This window comes from Typopeltis vanoorti, chromosome 20 (assembly GCF_054136105.1).
Source record: "Typopeltis vanoorti isolate ZY-2024b chromosome 20, IOZ_Tvanoo_1.0, whole genome shotgun sequence".
In the NCBI taxonomy this organism is placed as follows: Eukaryota; Metazoa; Arthropoda; class Arachnida; order Uropygi; family Thelyphonidae; genus Typopeltis; species Typopeltis vanoorti.
The window spans coordinates 23,907,462-23,935,441 of NC_143568.1; the positions used below are offsets into that span (position 1 = coordinate 23,907,462).

The 27,980-nt window shown below is 36.3% G+C and overlaps 1 protein-coding gene across 1 annotated transcript in view; it reads left to right on the top strand.

The window, feature by feature from the left end:
• LOC150095284 (laminin subunit alpha-1-like) overlaps positions 1–27,980 on the top strand; it is a 1,249,242-nt gene that overhangs the window by 121,580 nt on the left and 1,099,682 nt on the right. The window contains exon 6 of the mRNA XM_090410638.1: positions 1,697–1,816. Within this exon, the coding sequence (XP_090266764.1) occupies positions 1,697–1,816 (120 nt within the window). The remainder of the gene's footprint in view (positions 1–1,696; positions 1,817–27,980) is intronic.

A 27,980-nucleotide genomic window follows, 5' to 3' on the forward strand; every position in this document is an offset into this window, starting at 1 on the left:
TGAATTAGAACTGTCAGTTAAAAACCTAGTCTGTTACCTTCATATAGCTTATTTTTAGAGGAACTTGTGGCATAGTATAATTATTAAATTGTGACATTGTATCTCTGTTTACCAATATCCCATTAGCCGACACAGTCAATTTATTATATGAAGATTACCCTCCAGATATCGCAAAATTTTCGAATTTGTTATCCATTCAGGTTATTTTAGTTGGAAAAACAAGTTCTACAAACAAGTTGAAGGTATTGCCATGGGTAGTCCTTTGGCTAACTATTTTTTGAAACAATTCGAAGAGACTATGTTTTCATCCATTCACCCTCAACCATCTCTTTGGTATCGTTATGTCGATGATGTTTTTGCCATTTGGTCACATACTGAAGATGAGCTTTCCACCTTTCTACAACAGATAAATAGCCTTCATCCTCGTATCCAATTCACCATGGAAAAGGAAAATTCTGGTACTTTATCATTTTTGGACATCCTGCTTACTCGAACTTCTTCTGGTACCTTATCTACAAGCGTCTTTTGAAAGCCCACATTTACTGGCAGATACTTTCATAAAGAGTCTGCTCACCATACATCTGAAAAATTTGGCATTCCTAAATCTCTAATTAATAGGGCACATAAAGTTTGCTCTTCTCCAGAAATCTTACATCAAGAACTTTCCATCATTAAAAAGTTAATGGTATCTAATAATTACAACCCTAATCAAATCCAACAGATAATTGAATCTTATGTTCCAATACCTAAGGTTTCTTCAAAAGTTCGCAGAGTTCCAATCCCCTACATTCCAGGAATCTCAGAACCTATAGGTAGAATTTTAGAAAAGTACCAATTGATTCCTACTTATATTCCTATCAACAAAATTTCTTCCTTATTGCCTTCTATAAAAGATAAACTGTCATCTCTGTCTTTGGCTGGTGTTTACAAAATTCCTTGTAAATGCGATGTTTCTTATTTTGGACAAACTGGTCGTTCTGTGGAAAAAAAAAGAATTAAAGAACATCAATATTATATTGATTACAACAAACCTCAGAAGTTGGGTCTAGCACAACACAGTATTACCACTACCCATAATATCCAGTGGGATAAAGCTATTCTACTTCATAGATGCAGGTTCAAATATGTACGCCTCTTTAAAGAAAGTTGTGAAGCTTTTTTACACTGACCGAATTTAAATCGAAATGATTGCCTCTCTCTCTCTCTCTCTCTCGAAGATCTGGGAGACTTTTATTTTATGTAACCATTAAAAAAACTAATTATCTTAAATATTAATTATTTATTAATTTCTTTCATTTCCTAGCTCGCAACAACATTGTATTTAATAGGTGATCCACCGAATATTCGTTACTTGTATTCTATTCCTATCTGTTTGTAACACTGAAGATGTACTATTATTTTTAGCACGAAATATCTACCTTATTTATTAATTAAAGTTATTACTGTGGACTTACGTGTTGTTTTTAGTAATCTTCATATAGCTTACCAATTGTATTTCCTGAAGATGCCGATAGCAAAAATCGGTGAAACATGTAGGACGATAAATTAAAACTCACTTGACTAACCTTCAAAAAAAGTGTTATATTCATTAATATATCATTATAAGTTAGCATTAAACCATCCCTGTCATATTTCTATGATAGTTGGTATATATAGAATGGGATGTGATGTTAAGAATTATATATGGTACTTCTAGGAATTTACAAGAGCAAAATATGTAAGGCTAAGATTGCAAAAAATCCGAACCTTAAATGCTGATCTTATGACTCTGCAGACCAGTGATCCACATCAGATTGACAAATCAGTAACGCGAAGAGTAAGTCTCTTTTATTTTTTCATGATTTATTCTCTCTTTTTTTTTATACTATGATTCACATTTTATAAAGTTATATTTCATGTTTTCATTTGTTTGTGCTGGATATTTTGTCTAGTTGTCTCACAAAAAATTGTATTCATTTTAACTAGATTTTAACAAGAAAATCATAAATGTTTGCAACTTATTTTTTTTATTAGGGTAAGAAAGGCTGCTTATAGACCAAGAAATAAATTGTTATGCTTATTTATTAATTCCAGGATTATCAGAAACAAAGGATATAAAATAATTCATTCATTGAGTTTATTACTATTATTACGTGTGACACCTCCAAGCAGTCTAAGGACTTATCATGGGTTGGCACACTACTTTGATACACCCTTCTCATCATCTCCTCTACTTAATCCTCTAACTACACACAACTACCCTACTGCCATCAACACACAACACTTTATTTTTTATCATTTTTCATCTCTGTAAAGAGATTGTGTTTTACACCGAGTGTTAGGTAATTACACAAGATTTCAATTCTGATTGGTGCAATGACTTTTAACTCTATTTCTTTTAGAATCTAGAAAATCACTGACTCAAGATCAAATAAAAAATATATATACATTTAATGAAACTAAGACATTATATACATGTAAATAAAATTACATAAATAACTACAAAATTATTTGGATCCAAGGCATTCAAAATAAGTCTACACTTTAGATATCTCCTTATCTAAAAAGAATACAATCATTCACTGTCTGACTCTTTCTATAAATGGTTTGTTTAACATATGCTTAATAATGTCTACCAGACAGATTAAATACTTGGTTTACATAACAATGTTTCAGTGTCAGTTTTCTTGTTAGGCCCTTTCCTGAAAACATAGAACTATCTCTTCACTTCCATGGGATCCTTGTTTTAAATTCCTTATTTAGCCTACAATTTTTTCAATCATTCCTCCCGTTTCACTGGAGTATAAATATTCTTACTTCTGACAGCTCAATTTGATGCACAAATTACCAATTTTTGTTCCAGAGAAAGAAGTTTCTTTGGTACACAACTTAGAGATAAACAACATATCTAAGTAGAGCTCTTTATGTTAAGCCACTTTAAAGTTTCAGATTTTACTAATTCCATTACTTTGTCCAGTAGATAACAAATAGATCTGATATCCTTAAGACAGAAGACAAAAATGTTCAAGGAAACACTGAATGAAAAGTTTTTGAATTAGAATGCCAACTCTAAATATCTTCTTTTATTTACTAAACACTTGTTGACAGTCTCAACTCTTCTAGTTTAGAGATTCACAGTGCTACAATTCCTTTTTGGAATCTTCTGTTAATATTCTCCTGACTATCATGTTTTCTTGAAAACTTCTTAAGAACAAAATTCTCTGGTTGCCTTTCTCAAATTTCCCCTTCTCTCTCTCTCTCTTTGTTTTCCTCGTTACTTCGGTGCTGAATGCTCTGTCAGCTGTCAATCACCCATCAATCTCCTTGGTGAGTATGTGCACTTCATGTAAATAGTAAGCGAGAAGTTGGATAATAATGGCTGACACATTGTCTTCTTTAGCATAAAGATAATGTCTTTACAAAACACAACAAATATCTCAACACTTAACAATTGTGAATTACAATAAAGGACATTGAAATTATTACCAACTATCAGAATCTAATAAGTACATCAATTTCATGCTTTACATTTCATTTTTACATATATATAATCTCAATAACGGGCACATCACAAGTGCCGATCATACGTGTTATGAAAGAAAAACTAATAATATACTAACATAAACAGTTGTAAAAAAGCTGATAATTATAAATTATGATTATTTTTACAACACCATCTCTACCACTTACCACCTCCAATAGTATTTTTTGTCTGTAAATTGTGTGTGTTCTCATGGTCAATTTGCATGTATGCAAGATGAAAAAATATGGTTCTGGGAGGGGAAAAAATCCTGCTGCTGCCACACGAGATCAACTAACTCACCTTCAACTGGAAAAAAAAAAGCCCATATAAAGATTCTTCTCTTCTCATAGAAAGGCTTATACATTGATTATACATTATTATTAATTAACTTAAGGAATTCACAATGTACATTAGAATATAAATTAAATTCAACTTTAATATATATTTCCAATATTTCGGCAATGTCACGTTGCCATCTTCAAAGGAACTTAAAATAAAGACACGTGCATGCAGGCACTACACAATGAGGATGAAGCACGGAAACTATTGTTTCTCCTAAAAGTCCTGATGGTGCCCCCCCCCCAGCGGGCTATGTAGGCAGTGGTGTGTTGGTAATTTTTTAACAACTAGCTCGCTTTATGAAAAATTTGATTCTTCACAAAGTTCTATTGTATCTTCAGATGTCTTTGTTTCTGCTTCTTCAAATTTTGTCCTTTTAATGTTTAAGAAGTTTCGTTCTATTTCATTTTTTCAACTAACGGCTATCCGCTTTTTTAACCACAAAACTCTAACCCTGATTAAAATTATTTTAATTATTAAAAAAAAAAGAAAAAAACCGAAATAAAAACATATATTAAAGAAAATTTTCCTATATTATCTACAACTTACCTATTATCAAATGAAATCCTGAACAAAAAAAAATGTAACACTAATATTACCACTCATAGTCGATCAAATAATCAGAGACTGTAGCTGTTGCGACGCATTTTTGTATTTAACGATAGTGCAACAATGTTGCATTTCCAAGAACTTAATGTTGCAAGTTCTTGGAAATTTGCCAAAAAATAAGGCATTATTGTTTATTCAAATACCCAGTTCGGGAGTTTGTATTTTAATGAATAACGTGTTTGTATTTTAATGAATACAGACATTATTATTATTATTATTATTATTATTCCTGATACCTCCAAGGAGTCCGAAGACTCATCGCCGGAGGACATCTTCAACTGTCTCTACACCTTACCTCTACTACGAATCAACGCCATCTACCGCCCACCTCCAACACCACCACAACTAGTAATTTTTGTCTGTAAATTGCGTGTGTTCTGAAGGGCCGATTTGTATGTATGCGGGATGAAAAACCCGAGTTTCCGGGAGAAAAAACCCTGCTACCTCCGTATGAGATCGGCTAACTCACTATCGATTGAAATCGACCAGATAAAGATTCCTCCCGTCGCGATGAGAATCGAACTTAGGCCTATTCCAATCGAAGGGCGCAATGTACCGTCGTTCTTCCAATTGCGCTACGGAGGCGCTTAACTAAGATGACTTAACTAAGATGAAAAGCCAAACGGCTATTTTTTCTGGCGAGGTTGATAAATTAAGGGGATAAAAATCCCTTATTGTTTTTCAGCCAGTAAGCGGAACTAAGATCTAAAACTACGATCCGAACTTTTCATGCCGACGAACTGTCGGCGGATCCAAGCGTAAGTGACCACTTGGTAGCCACACCAAGGCAACTCGTTGCAAAGGTGGAGCAAGATCCCTCACTATTCTTGATATTTTCTCATAATGTAAAGACACACAGCTCCTAGGAGATGTAGTACTGCTTTACATTATGAGGAGAGGTCACTACCCAGACCGGTTTCAACCTTTTTTTTTTTGAGGTCTCATCAGTGAGTAGCTAGACCTAGAATATCAGAGTTTAAGTGAAAAGAACTTGCATACTTTCTCGCTATACGATTGCCAGAAAGCTGTGTCACTATATTATATTATAACATATTTTAACTAAGATGAAAAGCCAAACGGCTATTTTTTTCTGGCGAGGTTGATAAGTTAAGGGGATAAAAATCCCTTATTGTTTTTCAGCCAGTAAGCGAAACTAAGATCGAAAACTACAATCTGAACGTTTCATGCCGAAGAACTGTCGGCGGATCCAAGCGTAAGTGACCACTTGGTAGTGCCACACCAAGGCAACTCGTTGCAAAGGTGGAGCAAGATCCCTCACTATTCTTGATACTCACTGATGAGACCTCAAAAAAAAGGTTGAAACCAGTCTGGGTAGTTACCTCTCCTCATAATATAAAGCAGTACTACATCTCCTAGGAGTTGTATGTCTTTACATTATGAGAAAATATCAAGAATAGTGAGGGAACTTGCTCCACCTTTGCAACGAGTTGCCTTGGTGTGGCACTACCAAGTGGTCACTTATGCTTGGATCCGCCGACAGTTCGTCGGCATGAAACGTTCAGATCATAGTTTTCGATCTTAGTTTTGCTTACTGGCTGAAAAACAATAAGGGATTTTTATCCCCTTAACTTATCAACCTCGCCAGAAAATAATAGCCGTTTGGCTTTTCATCTTAGTTATAATATGTTATAATATAATATAGTGACACACCTTTCTGGCAATCGTATAACGAAAGTATGTAAGTTCTTTTCACTTAAACTCTGATATTCTAGGTCTAGCTACTCACTGATGAGACCTCAAAAAAAAAAAGGTTGAAACCGGTCTGGGTAGTGACCTCTCCTCATAATGTAAAGCAGTACTACATCTCCTAGGAGCTGTGTGTCTTTACATTATGAGAAAATATCAAGAATAGTGAGGGAACTTGCTCCACCTTTGCAACGAGTTGCCTTGATGTGGCACTACCAAGTGGTCACTTACGCTTGGATCCGCCGACAGTTCGTCGGCATGAAACATTCAGATCGTAGTTTTCGATCTTAGTTTCGCTTACTGGCTGAAAAACAATAAGGGATTTTTATCCCCTTAACTTAACGAATACAGACATTGTTTAGTAAATAAAATCGTTTCCAAATTCCCGTTCGTAAATTGAGTTTGTGTTTTGTGAATTCTCCTTTATGCATTTATTTTTGATAATAATAATAATAATAATATATGTAAGTGTTTATTATACAATTTCAAAATATTTACGAGAAAAAGTATATACCACCATTTATCATCTATCCTTTCATAAAGAATTTTAATAACTGGCTTGTCCGACTTAAACACATTAACAACCGGCTCGCTAAATTTGAAAAATTTTAACAACCGGCTTGCACTGGCTCATTTGAGTCGGTCCCAACACACCACTGTATGTAGGTATTCTTGATCTTTGGGCTGAAGGTCTTCTGATATACGTCTCCCAAATTTGGGGCAGTCTTATGCAACCAAATTTGTTGAGGTTAGGCATATTTCTTAGGGTTGAGGCTGATTCCACTAAAAGTATTTTAAATTTGAACTTGCTACGATGTATTACTGTGGCTTTCTTCCGTATTCTGTAGTGTGTATCCAGAGCATGGTCTGCAAGACCAGAGTGGCTATACTGGTGTAAACGGATGTAGTCCTTGTGTTCTGAAATTCTGATATTTGCTGACCTGCTTGTTTGGCCAAAGTAGGACAGCTTACAGCTACAAGGGACCTGGTATACACCAAGTAGATCTAGGGGAAGTGGTTGATCTTTAATGGACCGGATAAGCGATGCCAATTTTCTATACGGTCTGTAACAAGAGGTCAAGTCATGTTTTTTTAAGATTTTGGTAATTTTTTCTGATGTGTCTTGGATGTAGGAAATGATGATTGATTTAGAGTAATCCTTGTTGTGAAGGGGGGTGTGTGGTTTACTGGTTTCAATATTTTTTGGATTTTTTTTCGGGGGGGGGGTAGCCATTGACTGAGAAAGTATTGAGGATGTGATTTAGTTCAGTGGTTAGGGCATTGTCATTTGAACAGATTAGTTTAGCCCTGTTGTATAGTGTCTTAATAACTCCATACTGTTGTGAAGGGGGGGAAATATTGGTGAATTAACTGCCTATATGGGTGGGTTTTCTATAAACTGAGAAAAACCAAGGTTCCATCAGGCTGGCGGGCGACTTGTTTGTCTAAGAAAGAGAGGCTGTTGTTTTTCTCTTTTTCCTGGGCGAACTTGATTTTAGGGTGTTGGTTGTTTAGTGTTAAGGAGAGGCATGTATCAGAACCATGTGGCCAAATAGCGAACACATCATCAACTTAGCAAAGCCATATGGGTGGTTTTTGTGGGGCAGAGTTTAAGGCTTTCTCTTCAAAAGTCTCCATAAAGAAGTTGGCCAAAGGTGGGGAGAGAGTGGTGAACCCATGGCTTCCCCCTCTATTTGTTTGTAGAATTTTCCCTGCCAAGCGAAATAGCCTGAGTTCATTGTGAACTGAAATAGGGCTGAGATTTCGGGAGGAAATTTAGCTTGGATTAGCTCCAAGGTTTCCTTGAGTGGGACATTTGTGAATAAGGAGGAGATGTCAAAACTGACCATAATGGTCAGTTTTGACATCTTGGAGTGTTAGGTTTTCTATGCTGGCTTTGAAGTGGGCTGAGTTTTTTTTTTATGTGTGATGGTGTGTTGCCAGTATAGTGTGTGAGCACTTTGGCCAAATGTTTAGTTAATTTGTATGTGGTGGAATCAATGGCATCGACTATGGGACGTAATGGCACATTTTCTTTGTGTATTTTTGGGAGTCCATACATACGGGGGGGGGGTATAGAGTTAAACGGAATTGTGGTGTGTGGCAGAATGAAGGGCGAAGTACTGGAAGTGGGCAGAAGGAACGACAGGATCATGCGAATGAAATTGGGTCTTGGAGAAGAATGGGTGGTGGTATTATGTGTATATGCCTCGCAAGTTGGCTGTACAGCAGAGGAGAAAGATGAGTTCTGGAACGTGTTAGATGAAGAAATGAGGGAACTGGAAAAAAACGAGATGGTGATTGTCGGAGGAGACTTGAACGGACACATAGGGAGACAGAATAGAGACTGTGAAAGGTTGCATGGTGGGCACGGAGTGGGTATGATGAACCAGGAAGGAGAGAGGGTTGTGGACTTTGCAGTAGCGTTTGATCTGGCAATTGTGAACTCGTTTTTCTACAAGAGGGAAGAACATTTGATAACATTTAGGAGTGGTAACAACAGTTCACAAATTGACTACATTTTGACTAGAAGAAAACATCTTAAGGTTGTGACAAATTGTAAAGTAATTCCAACAGATCAAGTGGCACATCAACACCAACTGCTGTGAGCAGACTTTAAAATAAGATCAAAGATAAGAACCTCTGGAAGCCATGAGATGAAGACAATTAAGTGGTTTCACTTAAAAGAAATGAGTGTGAAGAATCGTTTTAGGGAGAGGGTGTTAAAGAGGATTTCGGATGGACTGGAAAGTGTACAAGATTGGTGGAAACATAATTCAAAAATAATCCTGAGCTGTGCAATCGAGGTGCTTGGTGAGACATCTGGTAAGATTAGAGAGCAGAAGGAGGGTTGGTGGTGGAATAATAATGTACAAGAAATGTTGACAGCTAAGAGGAAGGCAAAGCAGAAGTGGGATGAGTCAAGAGTGGAAGAGGACAGAGAGGTGTACAGAGAGAGAAAGCAAGAAGCCAAGAGAGTTGTGTCACAGGCAAAGGCCATGGCATATCAAGATCTGTATGATCAATTAGAAACAAAGGAAGGACAGAGAAAAATTTACCAACTAGCAAAATATAGAAATAAAGCAGCAAAGGACATCTTACATGGGAGACAGATCAAAGACACTGAAGGAAGAATATTATGGAGGGATGTGGACATAAGAAACAGATGGAGAATATACTTTGAGGGACTTTTGAATGAGGAAAATGCGAGGATTCACAGAGAAGATGGGCGGCCTTCTGAGGGGATGGTGCAGAACATCAGTAGAGTGGAAGTGAAGGGGGCCATGAAGAGGATGAAGAATGGAAAATCGGTGGGTCCAGACAGGATTCCAGTGGAGGCATGGAAGGCATTGGGGGAAGAGGGAATTGACCTGCTAGAGGACCTGGAGGTCGAGTTCTTTTTTAAGTTAATTTCCTTAAGTTAATTTATAATCAAAGATTCTTCTCATTATGACGAGAATCAAACTTGGGTCTTTTCATTCAAGGGCACAATGTCCTATTGTTCTTCCAATTGTGCTACAGAGGTGTTATGTTTTGTAGTACTTTATTCAAATACTGAAAATATTTGAAATAAGTGAATCATGGTTGTATGGTATGGTGCCAAAAACAAACAAACAAACAAAAAAACCCATACTGGACCCCATAACATATATTGTTGTAGTTATATAAAGTACTGTTTTTTTTTTTTTTTTTTTTTTTTTTTTTTTTTTTTTTTTTTTTTGCACCATACTGTATAAGAATGAAATCCTGATAGGAATAGAAATGGGAGGGTATGATGTTATTGTTAGGATAGGCAGGGTAGGAAGGGAAGGGGAGTACTCCCTCTCTCCTTTGCTGATGATAACAAGGGAATATTGTCTACACAAGGGAAAATACATGTGTGAAATAGGTTGGTAGGATCCAGTGGCAGATTACCCAATAGGTGCACCAGCTGCATGCCTAGGGCCTCGTCGTCTCGAGGGGTCTCATTAAATGTTAAATTATAACAACATTATAATCAGATTTGAAAGCACAAAAGGGAACATTGCAAGTTTTAATACTAACTAGACAAATTAAATAAATAATTATAAATAAATAAAAAACTTGTTATTATTTAAGGATTTTATTGTCTTTTTAATATAAAAAAACACTCTTACATAAAGGGCCTTATAACAAAATTGCACCTAAGACCTCAAAGGAACATAATCTGCTACTCGTGGGATCAAATATTTAATTGGTTGTTGCTGTAGGCTGTGGAATGTGGCAGGTGGTCTTAGGCGGTGGCTGTCCAGAATTCTACTGATTTTGAGTTAGTTTGTTCCAGTAGCTGACTGTTCACTGTTTGCCCTGGTTTCCTGATGAAAAACAGTGGGGCCTTGTTTAACTAGATGGTGTCCCAGCCAACAAAATGTTTAACCTTTTTTGTATCATTATTGTCTTTTGGCTTAATTTAGTACAGAATAAAATTTGGTTAACTACAAAATCACCAGCCCATCTTTTTTTATTTAGTATCTCATTAGATAACTACTAATGGGTTGCACTACAAGAAAGTGAGGATTGGACATCAGATCAGACACCCTGGTTGGTTCTTTTTCCTTAAAAAGTTATATGGAGATCTCCTCCCAGTTATCTAGCTTTGACCTTTAAGGAAAGAGAACTCACATTCTTTCAAATAACAATATATATCTGTTAGGGTTTAGGATTATGAGATAGTGGCAGTTATCTGCCATGCTCCCCCACCTTCCACCCTTCCCCACTTAGTCTTGGACTCAGATCCCAGTAATGGCTAAGAGACTGGCTACCCATCGATGTTCTAGAAGGTTAGTTAGAGCTGAGAGCTCCTTCTGCTCCTTTGAGAATAAAATTAAGAGGATTAATGCAGACAATTATTCATAAGAGGATGATAGAGAAAAGCAAAAGGCTATCCCTGCAAATTTGTATACAAGTTTCTTGAGCAAGCAGTTTGAAGCAAAGATTCAATTTTTTACATGGAAAGTAAGCAGACAAGTGGGATATTCTGAGTGTAGAGACTGTGTGCCTTACCAGTTGAGTACAAATATTACCTGATTACTCTTGACTCCATGAAGATCTCTTTTGTATAACATAATTATAATAATGTATGAGTAAGTGAAGAACACTTTTTGTTATTTTTTTTATAAAGATTTTAGACAATGATATGTAGTTTTGTTTTGTTTTATTTAATTTTTCCAAATATAGTTATCTGTAGCTTTGTGCAGCAAGTCCTACATTGAGATACTGGAAAATTTGATGAAGAAGAAACTACAAAATTTGCAATAGAAGAATATTAGGAATATTTAATCTAAGTATGTTTCCATTACTTTCTATCTGCACATATAATAAATTAAAGATGCAAAGAAATTATATTCTTGGTTTCATCCTTTATCCAAGTGTAAGCAAACAAAGTTTGCACATGAAGTAACTTCATGACAGGGCAACTTGTATACAGAGGCTAATGACTTCACATCAGTTGCTTTAGTATCCCATAATGCAACACACATATCTTTACACACATGTATTATGGGAAGGGCTACTAATCAGACTGGTTTCAACCTTTATTGAGGTCTCATTGGTGGGAGCCAGACCTCGATAAAGATCGAAATCAGTCTGGGTAGTGTCCTTTCCCATAATGCTTAGCATTATACATATCTGTAAGGATATATGCATTGCATTATGGGATACTTAGGCAATTGATATGAAGCCAATAATCATATCCTTATGGACATGTATAATGCTATGCATTATGGGAAGGGTCACTATCCAGACAGGTTTCGACTTCTGCATCACTTCAACTTTGGTATGACTTCTAGGTCTGGTTCCCACTGATGAGACCTCAATAAAGGTCAAAACTAGTGTGGGTAGTGATCCTTCCCATAATGCATAGCATTATACATGTCCATAAGGACACTAAGGCAAGTGATGTGAAGTCACTAGCCTCTATATACGAGTTACCCAGTTGTGAAGTTACTTCATGTGCAAACTTTGTTTGCTTACACATGGATAAAGGATTAAATCAAGAATATAATTTTTTGGCATGTTTCATTTATAGTGAGAGACAGTTGTTATGATTTAAGTTTGGACAATGAAGTAAGGCCTCAGTGCTTTCTTCAAACAAACATTCCGATTTATAGCAACACAGATGAAATAAACATGTTTTAAACCATAGGATAATATGTCACATATCTTGGCATAGCTTGTATTTATTCCTTGCTATGCCAAGGAATAAATACCAGATTTCCTGTTGCTAATATAAGATTGATGTTCTTGTACTCTTTTTTTTTTTGCTGAGCCTCCAGTTTGTCTAAAGTAAGAACAATGACAGTCAGAAGGAACTTCGTAGACACCAGGAAGAGCCGGAGGAGAGCTTTTATCTTCAGAAGATGGAAACTATGATGATAAATTGTTGATAGGAAGAAAAGTAGCCACTAAATTGTATTTCTTTTGAATTCTGAAAATTGGTGCTCACCTGGTTGAGTGGTTAGAGTATCTGCTCTCCAGCCAAAAGGCTGCGGGTTTGAATCCTGCCATGGACATGAATGTTTTTGATTGTCTGTGAAATTACTAGTGGTGGTAGTCGGCAGTAGATGGCATTGATGTAGATGATGATGGTAGTTGTGGTTCGTTGTGATCGGTGGATTGAGTGGCGGAGACAGAGAGTTGTAGAATAGGCAGTGGTGTGTTGGGACCGGCTTGTGCAAGCCGGTTGTTAAAATTTTTCAAATTTAGCGAGTCAGTTATTAAAATTCTTTATAAAAGGATAGATGATGAAGGGTGGTATATACTTTTTCTTGTAAATATTTTGAAATTGTATAATAAACACTTACATATATTATTATTATTATTATTATCAAAAATAAATGCATAAAGGAGAATTCACAAAACACAAACTCAATTTACGAACGGGAATTTGGAAACAATTTTATTTACTAAACAACATCTGTATTCATTAAAACACAAACACGTTATCAAAACTCCCGAACTGGGTATTCGAATAAACAATAATGCCTTATTTTTCGGCGAATTTCCAAGAACTTGAAACATTAAGTTCTTGGAAATGCAACATTGTTGCACTATCGATAAATACAAAAATTCATCGCGACGGCTACAGTCTCTGGTCATTTGATCGACTATGAGTGGTAATATTAGTGTTATATTTTTTTTTGTTCAGGATTTCATTTGATAATAGATAAGTTGTAGGTAATGTAGGAAAATTTTCTTTAATATGTTTTTATTTTGGTTTTTTCTTTTTTTTTAATAATTAAAATAATTTTAATCAGGGTTAGAGTTTTGCGGTCGAAAAAGTGGATAGCCGTTAGTTGAAAAAATTAAATAGAACGAAACTTTTTAAACATTAAAAGGACAAAATTTGAAGAAGCAGAAACAAAGACATCTGAAGACACAATAGAACTTTGTGAAGAATCAAATTTTTCATAAAGTGATTCGGTTGTTAAAAATTTACCAACACACCACTGAGAATAGGTGCCCTCCCTTGATGAGTCTTTTGACTCCCTGGAGGTGTTATGTAATAATAATAATAATAATATGCCAGAAATGTATGGGATTGGGACTCAACATATTACTTTGGTAGTTTTTGCTCTCCCATTCTGTTTAACTGACAATACCATCTCAGATTGACTTTTCTAACACATTCCTGAATGCTAACAATGTCAAATTCTTTTCTGTTATCCTCAGTTTAATATGATACTGCCATCTGTTAACTCTCCTAATCTTTTTCAGAACTCTCATATATGTGGTCCCCATCTTTGATGAAGTATTTTATTTCTAAACTTTCATATCCATAATTAAAATTGGTTTGAATATGGTTTTGTATACAGCTAGTTTAATGTTTTGACTAATTTCTCTCTTATTCCATATTTATTTGATTTCTTACCATACCAACTTTGCTGATTCTGTTGTCTATTTCCATATTTAATTTGCCTTCGTCACTAAAAATTTAGCCTATATAGTTGATATGTTTAAGTTGATGTTTTTGATGTTTCTGTATATTTTCATAGTCTTTGTCTTTTTATTGCTGATTTTCATACCAAATTTATCATAGCAGTTATTTAATTTAGTCAGGAAATCCTTATACTTGAACTGAATTTATTTAGGAGTATAACATCATCTGCATAAAGTAAAGACCTCAGATTAACATCACTCATTTTGATATTGGGTTTAATGTCACTTTCCTTCATAATGTAATCCATATAGATAATGAATAAGAGTGGAGATGGTGGATATTGTCCCGATCAAGTGTTTAACGCTGATAAAACAGGATTGTTTTTGGAAGAAAATGCCTAGTCAAACTTACATCGCAAAGTCTGAGAAAGTGGGTTTAAAGCAAGCAAAGATTGAGTAACGTTGTTACTTTGTAGCAATGCATCTGGAGATCGAATGTTGAAACACCTCCTAGTAAATCGATTTCTAAGACCACGTGCTCTAAAAGGCAAAGATCTAAAACAACTACCAGTACATTGGATGGCTAATACAAAGGCCTGGGTAACAACTGCTGTATTTACTGAATGGTTCAATAATTGCTTTGTACCAGAGGTGGAAACATATATGAAGCAAAAAGCTTTTGATTTTAAAGTTTTATTAATTGTTGACAATGCACCAAGTCATCTGCATTTAAAACATCCAAATGTGCAGGTAGTGTTTTTTCCACCCAATACAACAAGCATTATTCAGCCATTAGATCAAGGCATAATTGCTACTTTCAGAAAATATTACATTAAGCACACTTTTCAATTTATATTGAAGAAACTAGAAAATGAGTTATTAACAGTAACTGACGTTTGGAAAAAAACTTTCTATTTTGGACTTCTTAAATCACGTTGCATCTGCTATCGCTGAAATAAGACCACAAACTTTAAATACTTGTACTGAATTTATTTAGGAGTATAAAGTAAAGACCTCAGATTAACATCACTCATTTTGATATTGGGTTTAATGCCACTTTCCTTCATAATGTAATCCATATAGATAATGAATAAGAGTGGAGATTTAACATCCAGCCATCTTCACGTGCTTCCTTCAATTCCAACTGCTGATTTACAACTCAAATAAATATTATTCATTGCTGATTTTCATACCAAATTTATCACAGCAGTTATTCAGTTTAGTTAGGAAATCCTTCATACTTGTACTGAATTTATTTAGGAGTACAGTAGGCCCTCCCTCCCTTATCCATGGGTTTGCTTTCTGTGGTTTCAGTTACCCGTGGTCAACCCCAGTCTGAAAATATTAAATGGAAAATTCCAGAAATAAATAATTCAAAAGTTTTAAATTGCGCACTGTTCTGAGTAGCATGACAGAATCTTGTGCTGTCCCACTTGGGATGCGAATCATCCCTTTGTCCAGTGTATCCACGCTGTACTGTACTGTATATGCTACTTGTCTGTCAGTAGCGGTCTCGGTTATTAGATCGACTGTTGTGGTACCATAGTGCTTGTGTTCAAGTAAACCTTATTTTACTTAATAATGGCCCCAAAGAGAAGTGATGTTGGCAATTGAATATGCCAAAGAGAAGCTGTAAAGTGCTTTGCTTAAGTGAAAAGGTGAGAATTCCCAACTTCATAAGGAAAGAAAACACATCATATGCCGAGGTGGCTAAAATTCAATTGACATAACAGGGGGCGCAGCAGCTGGGTTTTCATTTCTGCACCTTGTGAGTACCCATTATGGGAAGCTGCTACCAACCAAACACAAGTGATCAAACTAAAAGCTTCCAAATTCCTGCCCTAAAGGATCCCACCTGGGACCATGCCTAAAAATAATATCATTTAATATTGAAAGTTTTTCCAGTGTCAAGCAAGATCTCATTGCAAATATTTGCAGAGATAATAACTGTGATGTACTCTGCCTGCAAGAAACTCACAGAGGGAAAGACCTGGTGGCCTTTCATCCATGGCATGAAATTAATCAAAGAGATACCCCATGATAAATATGGTAGTGCAACATTTACTAAAGAAAACTTATTCCATCATCCATTGACTCAACAAACAACCAAAACATTGAGATTATTACAATTAGATTTAAAAATATCTCAGTCACCTCAATTTATAAACTGCCAGAATAGGCTTTCTCCTTCCCCAATATCCTCCTCAATAATAATGCATACATGGCTAATGTTGTATTAGGCAACTTTAACAGCCATAATATTAACTAGGGTTACACAAAGTCCAATGAAGATGGAGAACTTTTTGAAAAATGGGCCAAAAACTTCCCTTTAAACCTGATACATAATCCAAAACTCCCTGCATCTTTCAACAGTGGCAGATGGAAGTGGGGCTATAACCCCGACCTCATATTTGTTAGCTCAAAAATATCCAACACCTGTAATGAACAATATTAAAAAGGTTTTAAATCCCATTCCACATACTCAACATAGACCTGTTATGCTTCAATTCAACACATCCCCTGAGGATGCTGCACAAACTACATTCCAGAATTTTCTAGTGATATACAAACCTGGTATGCTAATTACTTACAAATTTATAACACCAACCGCTTCTCAGAGGAGACTATCCGTGCTGGAGAAAATTTATGCTCTGAGATGGCAGAGGAAAGGTGTTCCTCATGGAAAAAAGAGAACCTCTTGATGCCACTTTTATTAGTTGATAAAGTTCCATGCCTTTCGTAGTAAAAAGGCATGGAACTTTATCAACAGAATTAGGAAGGATTTCACTAAGGAGGCCTGGATAATGGAGGCCTGAATAATAATAATAATTCACTAAGCCAGATGAGCATCCACAGGTAACAGCTAATCAAATTGCTAACCAGCTGCTGCTGAATGGAAAATTCCCTAAAAAGCACCCAAAAAATAAGATATTTAGAACCCTAAGTGAGGAACAAAATATGATTAACTGATTTCACAATCACTGAACTCAACACTGCAATAAACCTATTAAAATCTAGAAAATATGCAGACCTTGGTGATATCTGTAATGAACAAATTAAACATTTTGGATCCAGAACTAAAGAGTAGTTATTAAACTTATACAACACTTGCCTCAGAACCCTAAGGATATCAACTATATGGAGGCATGCTAAAGTGTTGGCCTTTCTGAAACCAGGGAAAACTCCAACCAAAGCAAAAAATTACAGATCTGTATCACTAGCAACCTCTTTAAACTTTATGATGATTAATTTTGAATAGGCTACAACCCGTAATCTAACCCCATCTTATTGCTGAGCAGGCTGGTTTTAGACCAGGCAAATCCTGTAAATCACAAATTCTCAACCTCACTCAGTATATAGAAAATGATTATGAGCAAAAACTAGTCACAGGAGCAGTCTTTATAGTCCTAACTGCACCATATGATACCATAAACCATCTCACACTCAGAAATGAAATACACTCAGGTTTCTTTTTATGCAAATTTGAAGTTATAAGGTTCACACCCACAGATACGAGACCTTTCGACACTTGCGCATGTCAACAGAAGGAGAATCCATTCCGATAATAGGGTAATCCAGCGTTTCCCAAACTTTTCCTACAATGGAAACACTTCACAAATCCCTAAATTTTAATGGAACACCTTGGTTATTTTGTAATGTATTAATTAATAATTAATTAAATTTGGCCCAGTAGAGGAAAAAAGCACCAAAGAAAAGCAATTTCTTTGGAAATGAAAATTGCAATTTTAGATCGCTTAGCAAAAGGAGAGGGATCTACAGTGATTGGTAAACATTTTAATTTAGGCGAATCTACTATAAGAGCAATTTTAAAAAGAATGAAGTCGCAATAAGAAAATCTGTCATTTCTAGCACAAAACGAAGTGCCAAATTATCATTGTACTCAAGAGATGCTTTATTAGAAAACACGGAACGAGCGCTCGTAATTTGGATTGAAGAATTCACTCAAAGAAGAATTCCTATAAGTGATTATTTAATTAAACAAAAAGCTCTTCGGTTTTATGAGCAGATGAAGCAATTGGAGCAGTCTACTTCTGCTTCCCAGGCTGATAAAGAATTTTCAGCTAGCAAAGGATGGTAAACTGGGTTTTTAAAAAGGAATGCACTTCATAACGTGAAGATTACAGGTGAAGTTGCAGCAGCAGATGAAGAAGCAGCCAAAAATTTTCAAGAGAAGTTAGCCAAAATTATTGAAGATGGTGGATATTGTCCCGAACAAGTGTTTAACGCTGATAAAACAGGATTGTTTTATCAGCGTTAAACTTTTATCAAGGTAGACTGAATTCCAGTCTACCTTGGTGTGAAGAAAATGCCTAGTCAAACTTACATTGCAAAGTCTGAGAAAGTGGGTTTAAAGCAAGCAAAGATTGAGTAACACTGTTACTTTGTAGCAATGCATCAGGAGATCGAATGTTGAAACACCTCCTAGTAAATCGATTTCTAAGACCACGTGCTCTAAAAGGCAAAGATCTAAAACAGCTACCATACATTGGATGGCTAATACAAAAGCCTGGGTAACAACTGCTGTATTTACTGAATGGTTCAATAATTGCTTTGTACCAGAAGTGGTACAAAGTGGTACATTGTCCTCTTGATTCAATCATGCTTAGAAAAGAGATGCTTTTTTTGTGGACCTGGGGGGAGGGATAAGAAGAGCTGCTGGCATCCCCAAAAAAATGGCCTTCCCTAGGGAAGTGTGTTATCACCATTACTTTTCAACATCCATGCCAGTGATCTCCCTATCTTTCCAGGAACTAGAAATTTTATCTATGCTGATAACGCCATAACTACTCAGTCAAATAATTTGAAGTCCATTGAAACTACTCTATTACTTGCCTTAAATAGTCTCAGCACATATTATAGCAAAAATCAATTAAACCAAACTCCTTGAAAACCCAGACTGGCCTTTTCCACCTTGACAATAAGGAAGCCAACAAGAAGCTACAGATTTCTTGGGAAGGCTTTTATATAGAACATTCCTGGAATCCAGTCTACCTTGGTGTGACTCTTAGTTGCACTCCTTCATATAAAACACATTGAAAAAACAAAGGCAAAAGTAAATGCAAGAAACAATATACCAAGGAAGCTTACTTCCTCCAAATGGGGGTGCAGAACCTAGCACACTAAGATCTTCTGCCTTGACCCTTTGCTATTCATCTGCTGAATATGCCTGCCCTGTATGGTCCAGATCCTGCCATGATGAAAAACTTGACCCAGCATTGAATGAAAGCTACCGCTTAATTACAGGATGCCTGAAACCAACACCATTAAGAGACTTGTATGCTTTGGCAGATATTGCACCCCATTCAATTCAAAGATCTGCATTCTCAGCTGACAAAAAAAAGTGGACAAATGAATAATGAGTGCCACCCACTATTTGTCCAGACTATCATCATCATCGTCAAATTCCTGCCATGTACCCTCAAGGGGTGTACAGGATACGATAGTACTACATGAAAAATTTACATCATTACTAACTTCCTATCTACAATTTTCCTCCAAATCAGTCTGTTACTTGTCAAGACTCCAACATTATCAGATCCTATATTTCTATCGTCTAAGGCACATTGTACCATATCAATCCTCCTATATCTTGGTCTTCCTCTGGGTTGTTTTCCTGCCAACCTGGCTTGTTTTGCTAATCTTTCCTTGCCCATTCTGTTTAAGTGACCATACCACCTGAGATTAGCTCTGCTAACGCATTCCTGGATGCTGACAATGTCAAGTTCTTTCCTAATATCCTCATTTTTAATATAATATTGCCATTGGTGCCATCTGTTCGCGCCTCTAATCTTTCTCAGGACTCTCGTATCTGCGGTCTCTAGTCTTTGATCAAGTGTTTTACTTCTGACCCAGTTCTCAGATCCGAAGTTAAAACTTGTTTGAACACTGTCTTGTATACTCTTAGTTGCACTCCTTCATATAAAACACATTAATGATCCGATTAATTTCTCTCTTATTCCATATGAATTTATTCAATTGACTTCCTACCATACCAGCTTTATTGATTCTGTTGTCTATTTCCATATTTAATTTACCATCTTCACTAAAAATCATCCCTAAGTAGCTGAAATGTTTTACTTGTTCCACAGGTTCTCCGTTCACAATGCAGTTGGCATTTTCAATGATTCTGCCTATTTTCATTGTCTTTGTCTTTTTATTGCTGACCTTCATACCATATCTATTACAACAGTTATTCAATTTAGTCAGGGAATCTTGCAGACTTGTAGCAGATTTATTTAGAAGTATAACATCGTCCGCATAAAGCAAAGAGCTGAGATTAACATCTCTAATTTTGATATCAGGTTTAATATTACCTTCCTTCATAATGTGATCCATATAGATAATGAATAACAGAGGGGATAATCTACATCCTTGTCTCACTCCAGATTTAACATTAAACCATCTTTCTGTACTTCCTTTAATTCTAACTGCTGACTTATAACTCAAATACAAACTAAGTATTGCTTGATATAATACCCCATTGACACCATATAACTGTAGCATATTGAATAGCTTCTCTCTTGGCATCTTGTCATATAACTTTTCCAGATCAACAATACAGATTTTTGTTTTATTCCCATGATTTCTACTCTATTTGTTGTAAAGTGAGGATCTGATCCTGACAGCCTCTATTTGGCCTGAATCCAGCTTATTCTTCACCAAGCTTTTCTTCCACAATTGTTTTCAACCATTTCTCAAGTATGCTGTCATAAATCTTACCAGGAACACTCAGTAGGGAAATACCTATTGAGATACTATAGAAGAAGATACTATGAGAGCTCAACTCCAATCATCAGGAATTTGCTCCTCTAGCCAGGCCTTCTGAACTATGCAGTGCAGCCACTGTAAGACTTTTATACCACCATACTTCAGCATTTCTAGTCGAATATCATCTATTCCTGCTGCCTTTCCACATTTCAAGCCTTTGATGGCTTTTTCTACTTCAAGTATCAATATGTATTCCTGACTGTATGTCTGTTGAGTGTTTTTTACCACTCTACTATCACTGCTTGTTTCATTTAGCAATTTTTCGAAGTACTTACTCCATACTTCAAGGATATCTTTTTCTCCTGTTTTCATGTCACCTTTATCATCTCTAAGTCCTTTTACAGCACTCTTTCTTCCATTTCTAAGCTTCTTCAACAACCTCCAGAATATTTTGCCACCTTCTTGATATTTATTTTCTATGTTCTTGCCAAAGTCCTCCCATGACTTGTTTAGCTAGTTTTACAAAGTGTTTAGCTTTCTTACATTTGTCTCTGTATTCTCTAAGAGCACAAGCTGATTTATTTGCCAGGAACTTTTGATGCGCTTTCTTCTTTTCCTTCATCACCTCTTTAACTTCCTGTGTCCACCATGGAGTTCTGATTTTTCTATCCTTGCAGACAACCTCACCACATGCCTCTCTTGCTGAATCAATCAGGCTTTTCTTCAAGGCTTGCCACTGAATCTCCAAGGTTTGGTTCCTGTTCTCAAACTCCTTCATTTTTTCTTCAAAAACTTTGTGCATTTTAGTCTACAGTTCACATCTGAGAGCTGCTCAACTTTTATTCGCTTTAAAACTTTTTTACATGTCATTCTTTTCAATATGAAATTCAATTGTATCCTGCTCAAGACTAAATAGTGATCACTTCCAATTTCAAATCCTCTATACACTCTGGTGTCCTTCATCAGTGGGAAAACATCATTATCAACAATAACATAGTTATTCTTAGTCTCTTCTCTCCATTTGAATTTTTGCACATTTTTATGTTGTAACATGGTGTTAGTAATAACCAGTCCATCTCCTGAGCAGAAATCAACAGGTATTTGCCATTATTATTAGCTTTGCTCTTTTCTCCAAATTTTCCCAAAATATTTTTGTATGTGTGACAATCATTTCCTACTCTGCTATTTAGATCCCCAACAAGGACCAACTTTTCTTTTTTCATTGTATCAGTTGCTTTCTCTAAAGACTCAAAAAATTCCTCCATTTCTACCTTAGTAGAACCTTCTGTGGGACCATAGGCACAAATAAGTCTCATTGTCCAGTTCCCCATTCTGATATTTGTCCACATCACTCTACTTGAGACTGACTGCCATTCAAGAATATTAGCCTCATATTTAGTGTTGAATACTATGGCTACTCCTTCTTTTCCTTGATTGTCATTGCCTGAATATAGCATTTTGTATTTATTGCTCAAAAAGATCTCACTAGTTTTTGTCTTTTTTGTTTCAGTCACCCCTGTTATGTCGAACTGGTACTTATCTATTTCCTCAGCTAGCTCCATTTCTTTGCCATTCAGGCTTCTTATGTTGATAGTACGAATCTTTCACTCTGGTGATGTTGAGTTGGGGTGTATTTTCATATTTGTTCCAGTAGCTGACTTTTCGCTATTCACCCTGGTTCCCTGGTGAAAACAACGGGGGCCTTGTTTAACCGGGCGATGCCTCAGCCGGCATGAAATTTTGTTATTTTGTACCATCATTTTGTATTTTGGTTTAAGCCAATAAATACAATTTGGTTGGCTAAATCCCGAATTGCCAGCCCATCCCCGTTCGTTCAGTATCCAGGTAGATATGCAATAGGGTGCACCACGAGAAGGTGAGGATTGGACATTAGGTCAGAAGCCCTGGTCAGTTCTCTGCATTCCTTTAAAGGCTATGTGGAGGTCTCCTCTCAGTTATACAGCTTTGACCCTTAAGCACCCCTTGTCCAGACTACAGGGTCTCAAAGACTAAGATCCTGACATAGCTTTCTATCAATCGTTCTACCACCTAAACACCCTCCAGAGACAAGACTTCACTGCTGAAGTCTTGTCTCTGGAAGGTGTTTATTCTCAGAGTATAGGTTCTCTGAACACTATACTCTGAGAATAATACTGATATTCCAACAGCCGAACATCTTCCACATGGTGCCCACTTGGACTAGAATACTTGGAAAAGCCTCAACAGACTACAAATGATAGGGTGCTGCAAACAAAACCTCATCAAATAGGGCTACCTCACTGGACCAGATAATTGCGAGTGTGGGGAAAATCAGCCCACGGAACACCTTCTTTCTTGCTCCTTTCTTCAATTGCCTTGCACAAAAGAGGACCTTATATCCTGCACAGAAAGAGCAGTTGATTGTACAAGATACTGGAGGATCATCTGACCATACTTATTTTATATAGCTTATCTATAGTTTCCTTTTCCTTCATATTTTACCTATTATTCTGCACATAATTTACCTATTAAATTTAAGGTGTTCTCATTTGTAATCTATCCTAATTTGTTATAAATAATGTTGTACCACTTACTTACTACTGTACCACTTATGTGAATTATTTATTTCATATCTAAACACAACTTTTATTACAGTATATTGTTATAAATGTTCTATTTTATTATTAATTATTATTGTTAATCTCTTACTGTGCCTAATTTATAAATTAAACTTTATCTATATGTATGTATGTATAGGAAAAAACATAGTATATATAGGTTCGGTACATCCATAGTATCCACTGGGAGTCTTGGAATGTATCCCGCCAGATATGAGGGGTACTACTGTATGACATCATCTGCACAAAGTAAAGACACCTGAGATTAAAATTACTAATTTTACGAGCCTGTTTAGCTCATCGGAAGTGGTTTGCATTCCTCAGTGCTAAACCGCCCGAAGATAGACCGAAGTTAGAGTCTAGTCGTTTACTACAGGAATTTTTTCATGGAGGGTGGTTGAACCATGGAATGCAATGCCTGATACAGTGGTGAGAGCGAGAACAGTTAATAAGTTTAAGGAGTAGTATGATAGACTTTGTGTTTCCTAGAAAGGACCTCCCAGGATGAGTCTTTTGACTCCATGGAGGCCTGAATAATAATAATAATAATAATAATTATTATTATTATTATTTTGATATTGGGTCTAATGTACTTTCCATCATAATGTAATCCATATAGGTGATGAATAACATTGGAGATTTAACATCGAACCATCTTCATGTACTTCCTTCAGTTCTAACTGCTGACTTACAACTGAAATATATATAGCATGTCCTTTTTGCACCATATAGCTATAGCTTTTTGAACAGCTTTTCTCTTTGCAGCTTGTAATATGCCTTTTTCAGATCTCCATAGCTCAAATACAGATCCTTGCTACATTTTCATGATTTCTCAACTATTTAACTATTAATTTTTCAGGAAATAACAGTGTATGCTAAAATATTAATTATAGAAGAAGAATATTTGAAGAGTGAGAAAGTAAAAATTGTCATTATATTACCTAGATATGATGGAAAGGAATTATGAAGAAGGGCTATGATGGCAAATGATTAGATGTGTAGGCTGTGTGGAAGGAATGGATGCAAGTTTTTGGATGTTTTTGGATGCAAGTTTTTGGAGTGAGTTTGAGGGAAGACTGGATTTGTATAAGAAGGATGGCCTATACTTGAATGCATTTGGCATCAGAAGCTTGAAAAAAAATTATTGATATGAGACCTAACACAGAGAGTCAGGTAAACTAAATTCTGATGGAGGAATTGTGAGAATCTGTGTGTAAGAGCAACAATATTAGATAACTGTTAATGATTGGAATGATTATTATTATGGAAATGATTATGAAGAAAGAACGATTCTATGTTTGTTCGGTTCGGACCTGACAAACACGTGTAAAGATGTCTGTATAAGTAAGAAACTAGATAAGAACAGAGAACAGTCGAACTGTGTCATACTGGCCACAGACAAGAGTATACAAAACACCATGCAGATAACTTATTATGCCTGTGCACAAATGTTACGAATATCAGAAACAAAGTAGTAGAATTTGTTGCCTTGGTTTGATAGACTTCGTGTTTCTTAGGAAGGACCTCCCACGATGAGTCTTTTGACTCCATGGAGGCCTGGATAATAATAATAATAATATAGTGGGCTTCATATTGTAGGCATTAGAGAGAGAGACCCGGCTATCAGAAGTAAACATACTAATTGGTATCGATGGCAAAGGATACAGTATTTTTAGGAAGGATAAACAGGATAGGAAATGAGGGGACAGGACATGCTGTTAATGATATCAGATGACTTGAATCCAGTTAGAGTTGAGACCTATGACTGGAAAACTAGTAACAGCTTTTCATGTGGCAGTGAGTTGAAGCTATCTGGCATCTGTCTGATTATAGTGTCGGTGGAGGGGGGGGCTCAATTAAAGACGTAACTGTTCTGCCCCTGGTTGGTGACAGTGATCATGCAGCACTAACTTGGAAAGTGGCTTCTTCATTAAGTTTATGAATGTTCCACTCAGGAAAGGTTACATGCTGAACTACCGAGCAGGAAGTTATGACCACCTGAGGAGTATACTGGGTTCTCTGTCATGGTATCAGTTGTTGGATGGGAAGGATATCAACAGTGCATTGGAAGTGTTTAAAAAATACAAATAATGATGCATTATCAGAATGCATCTCTACAGCTTGAAGAATAAATAGAGTAGGAATGAAATGGATGTGTAATCTAATTCAACAAGAGATTCGTAAGAGAAAGATGATGTCGCAGGAATGCCATGTACATAAGGATGATGTTAGTTATAATAATTATAAGCAGCAGGCAAAAGAGTCACAAGGATTGTATAGAAAGATAAATCTAAGTATGAACAGAAACTGGCTCTGCAAGTTAAAGTCAGCCTGAAAGTATTCTATCATATGCTGCAAGTAAAAGAATAGGGAAATTTGAAAGAATAACTCTACTGAATGCAGATGTTATGTGGGTGACTGATGCAGAAGAGATTGTTCAACTAATGAGTAGTTGAAGAATCTCTTTTGCTAAAAGCTATCAATGGTATATGCAACATTGAACTTGCTGTTACCTCTTCACTATATGAAGAAACTTGTGTATGAGGAGGAGGTACTAGAGCTGTTGCATGAACTGAATAAGAATTGTGTAATAGGAATTGATGGGATATCAGCATGGATGCTAAAACAGTGCTCAGCTGAACTGGCTATTCTTTTGACCTGGCTATATAATTTGAGTCTCAGAACAGGGATGATTCCACAGGAATGAAGAGGTGTATGGTGATTTCATTGCACAAAGGTGGTGCAAAGACCAGTGTATCTAACTGTCGATCAATCACTATCTCAGAAGTGGTGGTGAAGATATTTGAAAAGTTGGTTAGGGCTTGCATTCAGAAATGGATTGACTGAGAATCTCTGCTTTTCAACAAACAGCAAGAGTTTACTAAGGGGAGGTCATATTTTAGCAACCTTCCTCACATTCTATAATGATGCAATCACTTAGTTAGACAAGGGGAATGGTTACACCATGATACTTTTGGATTTTGCTAAGGCTTTTGACACAAGACAGAATGTAAGAGTGTTGCATAAATTGGAGAATATGGGATTGGATTATAAACTATTGGCATGATAAGAGGATGACTGACTGACAGATATCAAAAAGTTGTATATGGGGAGGTGTGAATATGCACGATTCAAAGTAAGTAGGGGTGTGACTCATGGATAAGTCCTTGGCCCATTGTTATTCAATCTGCACATTAATGACATTGGGAAGGATTTGACATCAGCATACTGCTACCAATGATGCAAAGATAGGTAAGGTAATCAGGAGTGCTGCAGATATGCAGTACTTGCAGAATGATTCTGTATTCTATATGTACCCAATTCTGTATTCTATTTCTTACCAATCTCTCCAACACCTTGACCACAACTGCAGTTATACAAACTGGCCTAAAAGTTGGAGACTTCTGTCTTAGAACCATGCTTGTGGAGTGGTGTTGTTTTTCTCTCTTTCCACTCCTTAGAATTTTTAGCCACTGCAAGACTTTCATTAAATAACCAGGTCAAGGGCATAACCAACTGTGATGCACATTCTTTAAGTATACATGATAATATGTCATCCATTCCCACAGCCTTATTCACATCTAACCCAACCAAGATCTGATACACCTTTGTTTCTTTCACTTCTAATTCTCCTAATACTTGCCTCTCTTCTATATATTGTACAGGATCATTTATACCAGTATGGTATATGCTGATAATAGTCCTGTCAGCAGACTAACAGCTGCAAAGGATATACACCAATGTTAGTCTGCCATAATTATTCTTTCTTTTGCTTGCCATGTAATGGAAAAATTCCCTGAGTTAACCATGGCCTGACCAGCCAGTCTCCTTTCATACTGCACCTTTTCTCTCCTTACCATGCTCATCACCTTTCTAGCCTGCACCTTATACTCTTCTTGGATCTGATCACCACCAACTGCCTTGTACCTCCTCCATAACATTTTATTTTCCAGCACAGCTTGCTTGATTTCACTGTTCATCCATTTCACTTCCACTCTATTTACTCACTTAACCCTTGGTATGCAGTCACACATTGCTTTTGTCAGATACTGCCTTGTGAGTTTCCATGCATTGTCAACATCCTTTCTGCTCATCTCATCTACCCAACGTACTGATGCTAACTGGCTACAGAGCTTCCTATAATCACCTGCTTTCATATGTATCCATTTTTGGCAGTGACCTTTTCTTGTTTCATCACTTCCCAGACAAGTACTTCATGATCACTCTCACCAACTGGCGACAGTGTCAACACTTCATTAACAACTATATCTTGTAATGTTATCACCAAATCCAAAACATTTAAAGCCTCAAGTTGCTTCAATCTCGTGCTGCTTAAGATACTTATCTCTCAGAAATTCCACAACTTGCTCTCCTTGTTCACATACACTATCTTCTCCTTCCAGTCTATATTCCTGTAATTAAAGTCTCCTATCAGGATCACCTTCTTTTTACAAGCCCAACTAATTTGCCTAAACATTTCACAATCAATATTCTCTGTATTCCCCGATATTCTCTGTATTCCTAGCCTATAACAGCATCCTATCAGTGCAAAAAAATCAACACTAAAAGAAAGCATCCTATCAGATATACTAACCTGTTTA